General features: G+C 37.2%; 2 protein-coding genes across 2 annotated transcripts in view; both read left to right on the plus strand.

Moving 5' to 3' along the window:
* Positions 1-1,708: 1,708 nt before the first annotated feature.
* On the plus strand, positions 1,709-6,812 carry LOC141444256 (uncharacterized). The gene is made up of 8 exons (XM_074109740.1): positions 1,709-1,773; positions 2,618-2,734; positions 3,881-4,181; positions 4,272-4,636; positions 4,726-4,772; positions 5,340-5,445; positions 6,002-6,072; positions 6,610-6,812. The coding sequence occupies exons 1-8, from the start codon at positions 1,768-1,770 to the stop codon at positions 6,629-6,631; spliced, it is 1,035 nt and encodes a 344-aa protein (XP_073965841.1). The 5' UTR covers positions 1,709-1,767; the 3' UTR covers positions 6,632-6,812.
* Positions 6,813-7,495: 683 nt separating this feature from the next.
* Positions 7,496-19,806, plus strand: part of LOC141444268 (uncharacterized) — a 119,012-nt gene continuing 106,701 nt past the window's right edge. The window contains exon 1 of the mRNA XM_074109759.1: positions 7,496-7,908. The gene's annotated coding sequence lies outside the window, so the exon portion shown is untranslated. The remainder of the gene's footprint in view (positions 7,909-19,806) is intronic.

A 19,806-nucleotide genomic window follows, 5' to 3' on the forward strand; every position in this document is an offset into this window, starting at 1 on the left:
GCTACTACGTAACTCGAAACTCGAAGTTCGTGTCATACCATCCCTCTCGCTCTCGTATTAAATAGTATAAGTGTCAGAGAGAGAGTTTCGAGTATCGTAGTAGCCCTGCCGGTACCGGAACCAAAACTCCCTAGTTACTGTTTTTTTTCGAGGTTGAGTCGCTTTAAGGGCCAAAGACACTATGTCCTTACTTTTGTTTACTTGTTTCCAGTTTTTAAATTTCATATGAGGTGCTTTATAGGAGATGGGGGCATCGGGCGTTAGAGGGGTCTCTTATCTACTCTCAGAGTTTTAGTTCAGCCATTTGCTGAAAAGCCGGGAGAGGGGCATGTTGTATTCTCCCTTTAGGCCCTGCGGGATGCTAGAGTCAGTCTTTTGTGTTGATCCCTATTGATTTCTCCCTTGACTAACCCTAGTCCTTCTCATTAGAATTTAAGCTCAGGGATTTGAGGATAGGGGAGGAAGACGAAACGTTGGCATGCCTCCCACTAGATGGGTTGACGACATCGTGAGATTTGCGGGCAGCCGGTGGATGCAAGTGGCGAGTTGTCGTTCGTTGTGGCGTTTAACGGGAAGGCCTTTGTTCAAACAGTGGACTTCTTTTGGCAGATGATGATGGTGATAAATATTTTATGTTTAAGCGTCATGCTTTACTTAAGAACATACAGAAATCAATGTCAACAAATATTAATTGAATGCGGTCAGCATCATGGGAACTCTGCCACAGGCAGATCTTTTGGACGGGGTTTTCTTTTTATAATTTTATTTTTATAGTGACATGTAGATATATTTAGTTAAGGTCTCTTAGGTAAGTTTTCTTTGTCTTATTATTATTATTTTATTAAATATAAACAGTGGATTTTAAATTGAAATACCTTAATCAAATTAAACAATTTTTCTTAATTCAGGTTTTGCTTTGTCATCTCTCTCTCTCTGCCACCTGTATCTCATGAACCGTGATAGTTAGATAGTTGAAATTTTCACAGATTATGTATAACTGTGGTCGCTATAACAACAAATACTAAAAACAGAATATTTAAATATTTAAGGGGGGCTACAATACAACAAACGTGATTTTTTGCCGTTTTTGCTGATGTCTAATGAATGTTGTATTTGTATAGATGGTACGGACCCCTTCGTGCGCAAGTCCGACTCGCAATTGGCCAGTTTTTAATCACCGTAAGGTTCTGGTAAATTTGAAATGTAATTTCGTTAGGTACTTTGTCATCTAGTCCAACAAGTACTTGCCGGTTTTTTGAATAAGTGTAGGCCTCGACGATTTAAAACAAGCACTTAGGTTTAATCGGAAACTGATTAGGCACGTAACCCTGACCTTGCATTGACCAAAATAAACATACACCTGAATCCCTTACAGCTTCATACAAATAAGAGCTCAATTTAAATTTGGTCTAATAAAACCAAAATACGTAGATACTTTATTAGGTGCAGTTGATTAAGGAACAGGGATCATCCTAAATTGGCTGTTTAAAGCTCATTGTAGGATGCTACCAAAATTAAACAGGCCGCGGGTGTAAGACAGTTTGTAAGAAATCAAAGATCTCGTTGTATTGGTGGCAGATGAATTCGCATTAATAATTGCATAATCAGATCAAATACTAATTAAATATTTTCAAATATTTGTCGTGTATAGCCTTCGGTTTTTTTACTCTGCTGAGTAAAGATGATCGATATAAAAACGAGAGATAATCGAGGATCGAGCATCATTCATAGCGTTCAACCGAAGATCTCAGTACAGCAAATAGCAGAATGAAGGTGATTTAATTTTTTAAAGTGTGGATAACTTTGAAAATTAAATTCAGTGTTACCTATTTAAGTATTTAGCATCGGCATAAACTGTGATCCGTTATCATCGATCAATTGTTGATCGAAGTCCGTTATCGATTTTTTTAATCATCGCTTATGTCGTCCGCGCATAAAAGGATCGTCATCATCATCCCAGCCTATATACGTCCCACTACTGGGCACAGGCCTCCTCTCAGAATGAGAGTGCTTGAGCCGTAGTTCCCAAGCTGGCTTAAAAGCTAAAAACATAAAGGGATGCATGGGTGACTCGGGAGACGTAAACAGGACCAACCCTATTGGATTCAGTTAGATAAAGCCTACTATATTCTGTATTAGTGACATTATCTTTATTTAAAACGTGAAAACAAAAACATACAGTCGAATTAAGAACATCCTCCTTTTTTAAAGTCGGTTAAAAAAGTACCTACTTATTAAATTATTTACAAAGTGCATGGTCACTGCAATTAAAATTGTGGGGGTTTTACTTAATGTTGTGAACAAGCAGTCCTGACAGTCCGGTACCAAGGACACCAAGGATCACGAATCAAATTCGGAAAGTTTAGTTTCCGATTTATGGTTTTCCGGCTAGGCTTTTTTTCTAAATTACACTGTAAATAGAACACATCGAAAGAAGTGCAGCTTAGCTTTAGTACTTACCTATTTTTAGTTATTTTATAAAAAAAATCTATGAGTTCAGTTCAGACACTGCCATCAGTCTGAAGAATTTCTATAAACACAGTTATATAATAAACTTTATTTGAATTTGAAAAGTATTTGCTCTATTATTCAGACTTGTTAACTTTTTTTTTTTCAGGTCCTTGCTTTAGTAATCTTCGCAGTGGCCTCGGTGTCCGGCTTGGGGTCTGGACCCTATCTGCCCAGCGGGTGGAGACCGCAAGGACCCGCTTTCTATTTGCCTTCAGAGGTTCAGGTAATAAACAAATAATCTCTTTCTCCCTCATAAATAAGGTCCGTAATTCATGACGTTTTTAAACTCCGTAAGTAGCTAACTGTGTGTAAGGAGTTTTGAAAGTATGTCAATCGTCAATTTTTTTTTCAATTTAATTGTACATACATCTTAGGAATGACTGTGAAACCATTAGCATAGCTCGGACAGGTCATCGCAAAACAATAGCAACACGATAATGGAACAAGATTAATGGAGTCGTATTATGTACAGTATTATTTAATTATATTTTTCAATTACTTTTATAATGGTAAACTAAAAAGGACCATACCCACTACCGTCTCTAATTTCACCATATTTGAAATATTTAGAAATAACCAATAGTAAATAATTTTACTAATTTCAATAATTTCAATATTAGGCAAAGCTCTGCGCAGGGGGCGACACTAGCACAAACTGTAAAGAAACCGCCATGACAACGCCAGTTCTCTTTATATTTTGTCGCCATGACGGATCATGACATGACCAAAGAGTATTAATACCTAATATAAGTCATGACATATTTATGAGTAACAGAATAAATGATATTTCCATCGATAGTAGCGATATAGCTATACTTCCAAAAATTTAATTGAAATAATATGATATTACGGCATCCTACGGACATTTAAAATACTCAAAAAATATAAACCATAAACATATGTAGTGCTGTACTGTACTCTTACGGGATAAAATTGCAGTATTATTCCCCATTGTCACGAAACTGTTTCAGGAATGCCACTTTGAAAAACTATGATAGAAATCGACTGAAAAAGGTCAAATGTTAAATTACAATACTATCCACTTAATTATAATCTTAGGTATTACGACTCCATTGAATCTTGTTCTGTTTCCATATCTGTTTTTGCCTTTTGCTATGACCTGTCCGAGCTATGGTCATTAGATGCATGCTTTGAAAAAAAAAAATAATAGCTGGTAAGTAGTTTCTATCAATGAACTGAGCCGTCTGCCGAAGTTAACGCAAATCAAGAAAAGCACGGTTTAGATAGATAAGTACTTACGGATATTACGGAATATCATGATTCGAACAATAGAGGTTCCGCTATCTACGTGGTTAGGGTCACTAATGGATAGGATATCCAGTTTAGTAACAAACATTTATGATCACAGAAACCAGCCGACAACCCTTTAAAGGAGACAATATTTCAAGAATCAGAAGCTTCTGGATCTGATGCTCTTCGTGAATATGGACCTCCTAAGGTAGCCGAAGTTTCTCAAGACCTGACTAGCCAATCTCTCCCTGATGCTGTCACTGAGCAAGCTTTTGTAGTAATTGCGAAAGTCGCTGAAGAAGTAAACGGGGAAGTGAGGGAAATCAGCGAAGTTAAGGCTGTTGAAGAAGTAGCTGGTGAAGTAGAGGTGAAAACTGAGGCTGAAGTTGTCACTGAGGCAATTATAGAGGCTGTTGAAGGTAAGGAAACCAATATTTCGTCTAACATTAAATTAACAAATGTGAAGAATTATGTGTGATTAAAGGTTTATAACTCAAAAAATATTTCAGTAACCACGGAGGAGAAGTCTGATGATGCAGTGACAGAAGCAGTCGAAGAAAATACCACCGCAGCGCTTGAATCAGCGGTTTTCGGAGGCAGAGCTATTGATGTTGCCATCGAAGAAATCGTTGAAGTACAAGAAGCAACTACAGAAACCATAGAATCAACCACTGCTGCTGAAGCTGTAGTCTCAGTTGAAGTCACAGAAGCAGTGGTAGATAGTAATGTGGAATCGAGTCAAGTTGAACAAGTCAGTCAGGTTCAAGAAGTCAGTCAAGTTGCTGAAGTTGCTGAGGTGAGGACTGCCGAAGAAGGCGTGAAAGAGGTTACTGAGGCGCTAGTTAATTTGGAGAATGAAATTAAAGCTCAACAGGTAAATAAAAAGCACTGATTTTGCACAAAAATATTTCTGTTCACAAGTTAAGTAATGTTAGAATAATGAATAATAATTGCATGTTACAGGTTCAGAACGAGGAAGCAGTTGAGGTGAAATCCGTCCAGGTTTTGGGGTAAGTCATAACTGATAATAATTAAATGTTAATTAAATTGAAATTGCAATAGAGTTAAGTACCTCGTATACAGTAGGATTGTATATAGAGAAAGTGCAGCTAATGCAGTGGATTATATTCAAACACAAATCGAAAAACCTATTTCAGCATCAAAGATTTTGTCATAGTCACGAATATTTTTGTTTGATGATATTATCTAACTTTTCCAGGTACGCTTTACGAGTAACCTTCTGAGACCTTCTTTAATTTTTTTGTTTTGTGTTTCAATATTGAAATTTAATGCTAACCAAGTAAACTTTACTAAAGTGTAGGTACATTATCACTTGGACTTGTCTTAAATTCAGTAAGCTGAGAGGCTACTACGAAATTAGAAAATCGAAGTTCGTATCGTACCGTCCCTCTCACTCTCTTATTAGATGATATTAGCGTCAGCGGGACGGCAAGATATGAAGTTCGAATTTTGCACTTCGTAGTATAGGGCCTGGGACAGACGAGAATAATTGCTGTTATCCTCAGAACCTCACAGAAGTCCAGCAGGTCTGAATCTCTTTTTTATTTGGTTTCCAGAACGGCGGAAGTGCCTGAAGGTTTCTTGGAATACGGGCCTCCTGGCTTCAGGGAGTACGGACCGCCCCAAGCTGATGAGCTGCTGAGATCTGGAGCCGTGGTCCAGGTAATTTATATTATCATCATCCCAGCCTTTACATATCCCACTGATATCAGATTGAAAGGGACTTACACACACACCATTAAATGACATCATAAAGCCACTAATTGGACGCCAGCAAGCAGCGGGGCGGGCGAGTGTTCTCTGATCATTGCGTGTCCTAACCACACAAAATAATAAAAGTTTTTTCGGTTCTTTTTATGGACCTACCACAGGGCCAATTGCCTAACGTTTCTGACACGCGATCACAATCAAATGACAGGTTTTGTATGCGAAAATTCTGTCAGCAACGATACGCAATAGATAAACCCTCTAGCCACCACTTTGCGGCGGCGAATAGAGTCGCTCTGCTGCCCACCCGTCTACATACGTCTGTGCACTATTATGTAGGTATGCTTAGACTAAGCGTGCCTGATTAACCCTCAAAATACAGTCAACCATGGCCTGCAGGGTGTATACTGTATACCGATACCGGCGGAGAAGCGCGTTCTGTACGCAGCTCTATTATTAAATTCCATGTAAGTACTAAAAGTATCCTAAAACGTTTGCATGTTGTTCCCAGGAACCAACGGAAGAGGAAAAGAAGGTTGAAAACAACGAAACCAGAAGACGGAGATTTTCTCCTAAATTCAGGTAACGAACCGCTACAGCCAAAAACTTTAGAAAAGTCTTATAGTAACACTTGGCTTAGATACCTATGTTTTATCTGTGTCTTATTATCATATCAGCCGTAGGACGTCCATGGAAGCGACCTGCATCCACCGTAAACCCGCGGCTTTAACCAGGTCATTCGTCCATCTCTTTTCATCTCGAGAAAATTATCAAAGACAAACGAATCTTTACTATGCAAATTGCAGCAATGAACTACAATAGCTAATTTACTTTTACTTCTCCGCTACAAATCGTGCCCCAGCTACTGGCAGCTACGTCTACCTCCTTCTGAGCCCGAACTTTTTTTAACAGACATACTAACTGAAGACCTGGACGTGGTTGACCAGCTTTGTTATTTTAGATTTTATTTCAAAATTCTTTATTCAATGAAGAATTTGTACCTACTTTATAAAGTACATTCGGCCGTTATTGTTGGTGTTAATTGATCCTTTAAAAAGTACGCGAGGGCTCAGGAGGATATGGCGCCAAACTCATAAAGATCTTTTTTTCTGTTTTCAGGCCCTCAAAGAAGCATCACTAAATACGAAACCGAGACCACCACCGCTTTTATTTAAAACATTGGCTACGAGAACTAAATAAAATAACATAGGCTTCGAATTTTCTCGTATAAATAACTCTATATCAGTATTGTCTTTAGATTGTGTAGATAGACATGGATGATTTTTATGTCTGGTTTCAAATAAACAATTAAGAGATATTGATTTGTTTCGTTTTATTATTTATTTTTTAAATAAGAACTGTCCATACTTCTAAACACCGATTTAATGATTCCAGTTTAATATTTTAGGCTGGCAGCTTTCAAGATATTTCCACGTATTAAAAACGTTCCGTGGTACGTATGTACTAATTGTCAAGCCGTTCTCATAGGAACCCACTGTTTAACCACATGGTACCATCAGCCAAATAAGTGGTCTATCAATTTTTAAACAAGTTCCTATCAAATGAATATATTGCTAAAGTCGAACTTTCCAGTTGACTGACACGTCTATTGGCATTATTGTTTTTTGACATGCAAATGATTATCAGCTTTAGGGTGGTAGACCACATATTTGGCTGATTGTACCACGCAGAGCCCATTACTAAAGCATTATTGTAAACTCACAGTAACATTTAGGTACTTCAAGAAAATAATCGTCGTTGAAAATAATTTCACTATATTTACAACTTTTGTCATTCCTTTAAAACAAGAAAAAGAAATGCAGGAAAAAAGTTGATGTGTAGAAAGTACCTGCTCATCTGTCACATTGTACCTAGATTAGTTAGTCTGCACATAACAGAACATCAATAAACTTTTATTCACTGGGTATGTGTGATCTGAAACGGAGCGTATGCCAACTGCCAAACAACGTAGGAATAGACTTTTTGACGTTATTCTGACACCTAATGGCAATGAACGATCGAACGAACCGAGCTCAAAAATCATTCCTTGTTATCTTTCATTATTGTTGAAGTTGAAGTTTCCTTCGCTCAGTCAGTCTGGTCTGGTCAGTCAGGTTTAATTTACTCATTCACTCATGTCATGTCAGTCAGTTGTGTTAGTCATCCAATGGGTTTCGTGTGTTTCGTTTGTTTTGTTTGTTTACGTTTCTAATTAACAAAACTTTATCGACTTTATCCAGCCCATACTAAAACTCTTAACCACGCCGAACAAACAGTGTTGTGAATTTGTTTGTGATATCGATTGAAATAAAGTTTTACTTTTAGTGATTGTCATCTTGAAGTCTCGGTTCTTTTTTTGTGTTTATTTTGTTGGTGTCTGTGCTGAACCAACTGGCCAGTATTCTTATTTGAAACCGTGTAAGTATTTTTGTTTTTAAGGCGTAGTTATACCTGTTCGTTAGTTATGCAAATAAGTATAAAGTTATGGACGGGCAAGGCAGTCTTGAGTTGATTTAACCTTATTTGATAGAATCTGATATCTTGCGAAACTTTTTTTGCTCTGAAGATTGACCCCGATACAAGTTGAGGCAGTTTAATTAAACTTGAGCACCTTTTGCCACAGAAGAAAAAGGCGATAAAAAACCAACTGTCAAAAACTATTTCCAAATTCAAAAAATGTTGTATACTTAGCATTCTTTGCTTTGACTACTGTTACGAAAACCGCAAGGGTACCTTTTTAAAAAACAATTTATCTGTTGATATAAACATTATTTAGGTTGGTATAATGTTAACTTCAATAATACTAAGTGAAAAAGAGTTAATTTTATCTTAACTTCAGCTGAAGTTTTGTTGAAGTTTGAAAAAATAAAAACAATCACACACATACAATACACCTATTTTGTGTCCCACTGCTGGGCAAATGCCTCTTTTCTCTTGCTCTCTGCTCTAATCTGTTTATTTCCTCGGTCAACATATTGGCATTGCAATACAAACAGGAAACGCTGCCAGCATTATGGACACCCCACTCAATAGTATAGCAATCTGGGCATAGGATCTATTTTAGCAAAAATATTCCAAAGCATCGTCATGTTATTCTTTAATTTCACTTTTGATGTGACTGAAAGTAGTTCCAAAATCAAAAAATTAATTGTTGAGGTTTGGAATGTTTTTGCTGAACTATGTCCTTGTAATTTTGTAGATATTGGTTTTAGCTTTATTTTTATTTGCTTTTGAACTAACATAATTATTTATTATTTTTTGTTTATATATATTATGGTACATTAAAATTTATTTACAAGACAGTACCTATTTATTTGAAAGTTATCAGTCAACTCTCAGAACTGATTATCTTGAAATGATATCATACAAAACTGAACAATTCACGGCCAAGTTATTTAAAAAGGTTCTATGAATTGTATCATGATATATTCAACAGATAAAGGCTTTGATAATATTCATTCATAGAAACGTTCCTTTATATCTCTTTCCCGGCATTTTTCAACTCGGGACCTCTATGAAATATAACAACGATTTTTATCCCTTTACTGTTAAGGAATGGAATTTGCTCCCATCTTCTGTATTTCTGGCTAGATTCAACCTAGGGCTCTTCAAGGCTAGAGTGAATAGGCTGTTACGTTACTAAATCTTTGGCATTGTCTGGACTTTTCGTCAGGTGTGATAGGTGTCAGACACGTTTACATACTTAAAAGGAACCCGCCAGTACTCAAACACATGATTGCTGGATGGGGGAACATGACTAAAACCAACTGCTGTAAACTAGTCCTTCCTTCTTTCTGTAAAAAAAGTTGCCTGGGGGAGATCACTCAAGCTATAAGGCCGCCTATTGGTTACCTTGTAATTCTCTCTCTGTGTATGTGTACCTGTTTTCTATGATGCTTACTATTTCTGGTGTACAATAAAGAGTCATTGAAATGTAAATCACACAAAAGAAAGTTTTATAAGCTGGTTGCACCTAGGGTTGCCAGGCGTCCGGATAAAGCCGGACATCATCATCATCATCATCATCATGTCAGACGAAAGACGTCCACTGCTGGACATAGGCCTCCCCCAAGGCTCTCCACTCAGACTGGTCTTGTGCTTTCCGCATCCACCGCGATCCCGCGATCTTAACCAAGTCGTCGCTCCATCTTGTTGGAGGCCTACCGACAGCTCGTCTCCCGGTCCGCGGACGCCATTCCCCCCGCCGGACGAAAGCCGGACATAGTTAGGCTTTTTCAATGTTTGTCCGGCCAAATTAAATGGTGTTCGGCCTGTCCGGCTTTTGTTAGGCTTTTTACAACTGACTAGTGACTATAAGTTCGTAAAATAAAAATGATAATAACCGTTGACATTACATACAAAATTTTTGTCATATATACTAACAGCCTTATTCATAAAAAATCCTTAATTGAGGTTTGATCGGTCTGTTACTCAGCAGACTGATTAAGCTTGTTAGACGGTTGTCAAGAAGTATGATTCATAAACGCTTGCTAGCAGTCTGCTAGTTGTTGAGCTGCTGATAGACGGATTAGACGCGTTATGTTGGCCACCTTGACAAATCAAAGACAAAAAATGGCCTAATCGATAATTAAAAAAAAAATTGACAGCAGTGACAGCAAATTACCAGGAAAAAAAATAAAAAGCGAGATGTTTGTTTTCCCGCCATTTCCGATCCGCATATTTATGTTGTGCAAAAAGCCATAATTATGTTAATCATCCTTATTTATTTTTTTCATATTTATTGTTGCTAATTTAGAGGATTTTTAAATACAAATTCCTGAAAATAATTTTTCCTGTTTTTTTTTTAATCTGCGTAGCCCTGCCTTCACTATAAATATCTTCGGTACCTATGGTTTTTTGCTCTAGTCAAAGTCAGCTGTTCAAACTTGTGGCGGCCATTTTGTGACTTAGCAGAGAGATAAAGGAGGGTCTACGGTCCTCTAACTTTAGCAGAGCCTTGATCGACTGATTAGCGCTAACAGACGTTTATGAATCATGTTTTTTAGCATCGGGCCTTCAAGGAGCCTTCAAGGAGGCTCTAACTTTTTATGAATAAGGCTGTAAGACACAAAATCCCTACTTAATGCTTTAAATGCAAAAGTAACTCAGTCTGTCTGTCTGTCGGTCTGCCTGCTTGTTGCTTCTTCATGCTTAAACCATTGAACCGATTAAGATGAAATTTGGTATAGAGTTTATAACTCTGAAAAGTACATAGGCTACCATTCATGTATAACGAAAAAAAAATATTTTTTTTGACGCGTTCGAAGCTTCGGGCATAAACTAGTCCCTAATAATTGGGGCGTCCGGCCTTTTTGCCCAAAAAGTCCGGCCAAACTGGCTGATCTGTCCGGCTATTACGTTTGAGTACCTGGCAACCCTAGTTGCACCCCTATGCCAAGTGCAATGAACTCTCCAGAAAAGTTTTTCTGTACTTCCTCCCCCACCCTAAACGTTACGTAACACCCAAATGACCATTTCTATTTAAACCTTTTAGCTTTTCTTTAGTCGTTTTCCAAATTAAGTTGGCATTTTGTTGGTGCAGTTGCGCTGGCAAGACTGAGGGCATTTGTAGGCAGAAAACAAGAACTGATGATGCGAATCTCCCACTTTTGAGGACATTATAGTATGAACTTTTATTAAAAAAACTGTGATGGAACGCGTTGTTCGAACCCCCTACCGACCCTGTAACGTATCGTAACGTTTTAATAGACCCCCTTCCCTCCCAAATTATGTTACGTAATACCTGAAGCTTATTCAAAAACAGTTAAAACTTCCTTCAACAACTACATATAAATGATAAATGCAATTTATCTCTGTCCATATGTTACCTAATTTCCTACAAACTGGTTGAAATATAACAAGTTTGCGAACAGCGCACGTCTTCCTGAAATCGGTAATGCATGAATTTCCTATTTGCATTACAAATTGTGTTGTGCTCGCAGTGTATAATACACAATGTTGCGCAAGATTAGAATTTTTAAACTGTCTAACTATCACGGTCCATGAGATACAGCCTGGTGAGAGACGGACGGACGGACAGCGAAGACTTAGTAATAGGGTTTCCGTTTTTACCCTTTGGGTACGGAACCCTAAATGATGAAGATATAGCCTGTTATATATAGTTCCGTGTGAAGTCACGCCGTGCGACACTATTTTGCACGGCGTAGTGCCGCAGGCCTCCTCCCGAACTTTGATGCGCTTCATCTAAGTCATTTTTTTGTTTGATAGATAAAAGAAAAAGTATAGTTCCAATTCCAATGTTTTCTTATAATCTAACCGACGAACTTGATCCATTTTATCCTTTTTATCCCGGAAAAATGCACAGTTTCCGAGGGAACAGCGCGCGATAACTAGAGATGGGCCGAACATGGGTTTCACCGAATACGAATATTCGGCCGAATGTTCGGTAAAATTTGTACCGAACCGAATATTCGGCCGAATGTTCGATATAATTGACTTATAAGTAGAAACTAGAAATATGATTAATTTTTGTTGAAATGTTGAAATTTAATCATGCAACTTGATTAAAACAAAAAACTTGCCTTATTTCTCACAATAAAGACCTTGATTAATTCAATAAAGAGATTGATTATATTAACATATTATTTTATTATAAAGATCACTGTAGTTTAATCTCAAAACAGCTATCTACATACTTATATTTTGTTTACAATTAATAACCATCTGTTGTATCTACTGTTATTGGAATTATAACTACAGTGTCAACAAAAACATAAAAGCTTCACTGTACCTCTTAAAAACAATACATTTATCATTCAACTCATACATGGCTCAATACAGTAAAAAGTTTGAGTACCACTTTGCCGAACATTCGGTGATTTAGCCGAATATTCGGTAAACCTGCCGAATATGCCGAATACAGAATATAAAACGAATATTCGGCCCATCCCTAGCGATAACTGAATTACACGCGGGCGAAGCCGCGGGCAAAAGCTAGTAGAATAATATGTATTTTTTACCAAGGAAAATACCCAATTAAGATTGTTTTTTTGGAATCGTTTTGTATTTTTTATTTCAATTCCAAATTTTTTGTTACTTTTACGGTCATCCCGTAAAACCTATATTATCGAAAATACAAACGAATACTTACAAATTGTTTGTATTTTCGATATAGGTTTTACGGGATGACCGTAAAAGTAACAAAAAATTTGGAATTGAAATAAAAAATACAAAAAGATTCCAAAAAAACAATCTTAATTTGATTGCTTAATAACGATATATTATCTCTTGTCCGGGTGAGCGGTTAGTTCCGATGGAGTGCCGAAAAGTTTCTCGATGAGGGCTACGGCATAGATGTCGCTAGTGTCGCTGCTTAAGTGGCTAAATAAGAAACAACACAAGCTGAGATATGAGGTGCATAGGAGAAATTCGTGTCTGTATCGTTGTCCAGCGGTGGTGTAGCGGTATAGCACACGGCACGGAATGCCGAGGACCTGGGTTCGATTCTCAGCGCTGGTCTTATTTTTCTGGTTTTTCTGTGCATCTATATTTCAGTTTGTTTTCGAAATACCCAATTACTTTATTGGGCTATATTGTAATAATAAATAACATCTGTACTTACATTGATTTCAAGCAATATAAATAAAAATAAAATTAAAAACCATCATTTGCATTTCCTTCCACATTATCATGCGATAGCAAAATACGGGTCTGATTTGACATATACTTAAAACAAAATGATCTCAATTGTATTCACGATGACCTCGTTCTCAATCAAAGCTAACTCCCAAACTATTAAACCATATTCTAACTTGACATGGTTGAAACTTATCATCAAAGTCAATGTCAAGTCAAAATCAAAATTATATTTATTCAATTTAGGCTATAACAAGCACTCATGAATGTCAAAAAAAGTACCACCGGTTTGGAGAAACCAGAGGGCCTACTCCGAAGTTCGAAAATCGAAGTGCGTATCGTACCGTCCCTCTCGCTCTCGTATTAAATAGTATAAGTGTCAGAGGGACCGAACGACCAGAACTTCGATTTTCGTAGTAGCCCTGCTGTTGAAAAGAATCAGGCAGACGCTCAATCATGGTATCGTCATCGTGATACCATCTCAACTCAAAACTTAACTCCAACTCCATCTAAAGCAAATGGACTGTGTGAGCGGGTAAGGCGGTTTATCATAGTCTGTCATGCAAGTGGCTATAATTAAATTGTGCGCCGACGCATCCTGCAGCCGCCCCAATTCCACATGTGTTGGGGCTATGAAGATGTCAGCGGTTGCGTGAGAAGTCGTTAACATCGTAAATGGGTCTACAATATAATATGGAGAGTCACAGTACGAAGAAACAGGCGAGTGTGGCCAGTAATCTTTAGTAGACGAGATTTACAGATCCAGTGAATTTTTTTTCCATCGTAAAGTCATTAGCAGAAGTGGATGAGCGGTTACGGTGCCCAATGCTCTATACACGACTCTATTGCCAAGTTAATAAGTGGGGTCTATATCGACTGGTAGAAACTTGTTAGTCATAATGTAATGTTTGACATATCTCTTTTTTTCTCAGAAACCATTTATTTTTCAGAATTGTTATAAAACAAACCTTACCTAACCTACACAGTTGTACAGGTGACCATTTAAAAAATTATGAAAAATGTACGGTTTCAGCGGAAAAAAAATTATGACTAATAATAATTATGACAAACATTACATTATGACTTATAAGATTATGGCAGACGAAAGGATCCCTAATAAGAGTGTTTAGGTCGTTTTGAGCACCATAACTGCTTATCTACTTCTGCTGCCGACTATAATTGTATCGGATACGGTATCAGCGGAAAAAAAATATGACTAACAATAATTATGACAAACATTACATTATGACTTGTTAGATTATGACAGTCGAAAGGATCCCTAATAAGAGAGTGTTTAGGTCGTTTTGAGCACCATAACTGCTTATCTACTTCTGCTGCCGACTATAATTGTATCGGATACGGTATCAGCGGATTTTTTTTTATGACTAACAATAATTATGACAAACATTACATTATGACTTGTTAGATTATGACAGTCGAAAGAATCCCTAATAAGAGAGTGTTTAGGTCGTTTTGAGCACCATAACTGCTTATCTACTTCTGCTGCCGACTATAGTATGTCGGATACGGTTTCAGCGGAAAAAAAATATGACTAACAATAATTATGACAAACATTACATTATGACTTGTTAGATTATGACAGTCGAAAGGATCCCTAATAAGAGAGTGTTTAGGTCGTTTTGAGCACCATAACTGCTTATCTACTTCTGCTGCCGACTATAATTGTATCGGATACGGTATCAGCGGATTTTTTTTTATGACTAACAATAATTATGACAAACATTACATTATGACTTGTTAGATTATGACAGTCGAAAGGATCCCTAATAAGAGAGTGTTTAGGTCGTTTTGAGCACCATAACTGCTTATCTACTTCTGCTGCTGACTATATTATTTCGGATACATTCGTATTTCTCTTGCTTTCTCAATAAGGTTCGGTACTGAAGCTAGTTAGCTAGCTAGAATACCTAAGAACATTTCAGACAAAATGCGATGGCAAAACATTATATGACATTATTCACTCACCTGTATGCAGAAAGGTAATATTTGAATGATCCGGTACCAAGACGTCAAAAAACATATATCGCGAAAAAAGGCTTGATGAGGTTGAAATGATGTATGTATGCAAATACTTTTTTGTACATAAAACAAAAATAATACAAAAAATAAAAACAAGAAAACAAAAAGAGTACAAAGGCGAACTTATCCCTAAAAGGGATCCTTCGAGCGCAAATTAAATGATAAATGATGTTGGTGATGATTATGACGATGATGATGATAGTGGTGATGATGATTGATGGTGATGATGGTGGTGATGACGATGATTATGATGATGTTGACGATGGTGGTGATGATGATGATAATGATTGATGGTGATGATGATGGTGATAACGATTGATGGTGATGATGATTATGATGATGAGTACGGTGATGATGATGATGTTGGTGTTGAATCACCATCAACAATTACCACTACACTAACCATTAGGTCGATGTATGTATAACTACACATATTTGACAAAGTCAAAGGAGTCACTCCAAATCAGAAATTGCATTTATTTTGTGGTTAATTTATAACAATTGTAGTTATGTAAAAATAGTAGATAACTGTTTATACAGCTTAGATATTTTTACTTAGTACATACCTTCTTTGACAAGGGCATGCATACATTCAATGTAAAAGATAAACAGAATGTATGTATACACATTCATATACTTAAGTAGGTACAAGAATACTTTATTATTTTTTAAAGAAACTTAGTTAAATATTGTCTCGGCCACCTTTAAGTTAAATGACATCTCTGAGCATGGTGGTTAATCGGCATAGCAGCGTTTTTCGTTTTTTCTCAAACGCATTTTACCTCTCAATCAATATTATGTAACCGTCGCCGAAAACGCGCGTGCAGTCACGTTCGAATTACGAAATTCAAAATTTGTCCGCGGAACATCGTTTGTTCGCCTGGGAAACAGTCGATTCGATGCGGCCAGCCAGCCAGCGACAACCACAGACAATACTGTTATGTTCTGTTCCTTAAATGAATTGTCACGAAAATACAAATTTTATTTTAATAATCTATATGAAACTGGCAAAAGTTAACTGTTTATGGCAGTGAAAAGCCATGACAAGTAGGCAAATATTATCTACTTTACTGCGTCTGTTTAACTTAAGTCCCACGCTCATTGTCATGATTAGTAAACAGAAATTAATCGACTTGAAAGGAAGTTTGTCAGGATTCAATTTAGATTGTACTGGTATTTATTATTTGAAAAGTCGTATTCTTAGTTTCTGGGCGATTTTAAATTTTAATAGATCTGTGTTGTAAAAAATAAGGGTTATCTATCTAGTTGACCCTCGGTTGGAAGTGGAATCTTTGTAGTATTAAACAATATAGAAAAGCACTCAAATCATCTAGAAAACCATTCCCGAGATCAATAGTATACATAGTCTGTCCATCTAAGATAGTTTAGTTACTTATCAGTGATTTTTTTAAATCTTTATGGTTACGAAGATTATCCCTTAGAGCATAGACATACAAACCAACACCTCAACAAGCCAACTTACCTTTCTAGCATATTACAGTATATTTTATCAGCGTATCGGAACGAGATACTTTATTCTTCCAATAGGCTCGTACCTACCTAAACCTACACAGTAAAACTATATCCTAAGTAGTGTAGGTCTACTCTACACATTGCGGTCTGTATTGACAACAAGTTTATACGCACAACACAATAGAGCTTTTGAAATTGCGGTTTAAGTGCTCAGATCCATGATGTCATCGACAAAATTGTCCTGTTACTCCTTACTTTGCTATGCAATGCGGCCTTGCAAAGGTATACGTACTTAGTGTTGCTTATAATTATCTAAATCTGCAACAACATTACCTCCAAGTGTTGTGTCCTTATTAAATACTAGTGGAAGACGTCTAAAATGAACGAACGTACGATTTTTGCTTGCATCAAAAACCTTAAAAACAACGAATAACGTTTGGTCACTAGAAAACTTTTTTAATAAATCAGGCTGGCTGGAAACCACGCACGCATCTCAGAAAAAACAAAACACTCGGGATATTTTTACGTACCAAAGACAAATTGTATCATTTTTATTTGCGCTTCTTCGTACGATTAGAATGTTTACCACTAATTGAACAATTTCTAGCGCTAGTTAAATTCAACCTTCTAGCATGGAAAGTACAGTTTGGTTTAGGTTAGCAAATGTTCAAGCTAATCCAAAGTATGCAGTTAATAAGTATTGCATTAAATTTTAATGGTATCGTAGGGTTAGTTAGTAAACCAGTTACATTCCTGATATACGTAACTATTGGTAAGAGCATTGCGTTGATACATAAATTATGTTTTGTTACAATCGCATAGGTACATCTTCGTGGTATGATTAATTATGTTTTCGTAATTCGAAGCTAGCTAGCTAAGTGTTGGTCAGGCCCGTGATACCAAGTGAAAAATATTAAGTATTTCAAACACCTTTGCTTTTTCTTTTGACGATGGTACTCTGTTATTGTTATTCAATCATTCGAAGTTAATTAGTTACAAATGAAACAAATCAAGGATTTTAGAAAATAAAGAAAGTGCCGCATTGGCCCAGTTCTCAAAAGGATATCCACATAATACGACATAGATATTCGACTTGATTTTAGTACGCAAATCGGAGCAATGTGGCAGATGCCTTATCATAAAATTGCAATGTTGCCAGTTACCTATAATTCTAATTAAGTTGAAAGTAAATCAGTCCAGGCCATACGGGGCGCGCGAATAATAAATACGTGGAACATCCCGCGTTTAAAAATAACTGCCGTTTCATCGGTTCAAGGAACTGAAATGAAGCTCATAGTGCCCTCAGTCGATACTAGGAATTGAGATGCAAGCTCGCATAGAGTAATAGACTGAGATTTCGGTTACACGTTAATTCTGGCGTCAGTTTAGTCCATTCTGGTTTTCTGTCATTTACATCGGATTGACGAATGTTACTGGCAACATTTAATTTTCATCAGTCTGGGCCATCAGTCCCTCAGTCTTAGGGGGTTGCAATAGTATCGCTTCGTCTAAAAAGCAGCTGGTCTAAGTAGCAAGTGGTCTAAAAAGCAACTCGTCCTAACCTGTCCGTGTCGAAAACTTAAAAAAAACAGATTAGGTTAGAGTTGCGTCAAGGCGTTAAATGCCTCAGCCACGCGGAATAGGAGCTCTGTCAACTTTGTCAACTGTCATAGATTTAACGATGAACGGCTGGTTGGTCTAATAAACATTCGGGTAACTTTTTAGACTACTTGCTAGTTAGATAAGTTGCTTTTTAAAGCACTTGTTACTTAGACCAGCTGCTTTTTAGACGAAGTGTTTTCAACTAAAAAATAGGTACTGTAAAGGTAAGCTTAAGTCAACTCCCTGGCGCTCCCTGCTTTGAGTCCTTAATAAGCTGATCCAGGAATGCCATCTTAGTAAACTGGCCATCAACTAGATAACGTAAACAGATCTCGAGAGTACAGAGATGAGAGACACGAACTGTTATCGCAGTAAGTATTAGTTTACGTTGATAAGATTATATGACAAACAATGCTGTAACTTTGCTAACCTGGTCTACATTTGTGTTTCGAAACAAGATGCTAACCATTCACCTTATTTTTTCATTACGGAGTAAGGAAACGGGGCGGAATTCAATAAAAATATATCAAGGAATTTCGGATTTAAATACGTTAAGATCCTGAGATCCTGAGATCGTGAGTTCAAACCCCGGCTCGCACCTCTGAGTTTTTCGAAGTTCAAGTGCGGAATTACATTTGAAATTTACCACGCGATTTACGGTGAAGGAAAACATCGTGAGGAAACCTGCACAAACCTGCGAAGCAATTCAATGGTGTGTGTGAAGTTCCCAATCCGCACTGGGCCCGCGTGGGAACTACTGCCCAAGCCCTCTCATTCTGAGGGGAGGCCTGTGCCCTGCAGTGGGACGTTTATAGGCTGGGATGATGATGATGATGATGATGATGATGAAGATCCTGACATTATTTTATACTTGATGAATACAAATAATGATGCGGATAGTAAATTTATTGTTAGTCTTTATTAAGAAAAAATGGCCAAATGCGAGACTTTCACGTTGATGGTTCCGTACAAACGTATCTATATAGATATCCATATCATATCCATATCCCTATCCATGTTAGCAGTGTTGCTTCAAATCAAAACACGCAGTGTGGGGTCATTTTAGATTACATGGTTTCTGATTTAGACCAAAGGACAATAAACACACACACATACACGCACGCACGCATGCGCAAACAAACTTTTACATTTATAATAAACCCCCTTAAGATTGTTTTTTTGGTTTTTTTTTGTATTTTTTTTTCAATTCAAATTTTTTACTTTTACGGTCATCCCGTAAAACCTAAATTGAAAACACAAACTGAAATATAGATGCACAGAAAAACCAGAAAAATAAGACCAGCACTGGGAATCGAACCCCCACTGGGAATTGGGGATGGAGTGCCGAAAGTTTCTCGATGAGGGCTACGGTATAGATGTCTCTAGCGTCACTGCTTAAGTGGCTAAATAAGAAACAAACAAGCTGAGATATGAGGTGCATAGGGGAAATTCGTGTCTGTACCGTTGACCAGCAGTGGTGTAGCGGTATAGCACGCGGTACGGAATACCGAGGACCTGGGTTCGATTCCCAGTGCTGGTCTTACTTTTCTGGTTTTTCTGTGCATCTATATTTCAGTTTGTATTTTCAATAAACCCCGTTGCAAA

This window comes from Choristoneura fumiferana, chromosome 29 (assembly GCF_025370935.1).
Source record: "Choristoneura fumiferana chromosome 29, NRCan_CFum_1, whole genome shotgun sequence".
In the NCBI taxonomy this organism is placed as follows: Eukaryota; Metazoa; Arthropoda; class Insecta; order Lepidoptera; family Tortricidae; genus Choristoneura; species Choristoneura fumiferana.

Bases quoted from the DNA above. Each gene is read 5' to 3' on its own strand.
- LOC141444256 (XM_074109740.1), top strand. The intron at 2,735-3,880 runs GTAATAAACAAA...TTATGATCACAG, and splicing joins ATTTGCCTTCAGAGGTTCAG to AAACCAGCCGACAACCCTTT. The intron at 4,182-4,271 runs GTAAGGAAACCA...AAAATATTTCAG, and splicing joins AATTATAGAGGCTGTTGAAG to TAACCACGGAGGAGAAGTCT.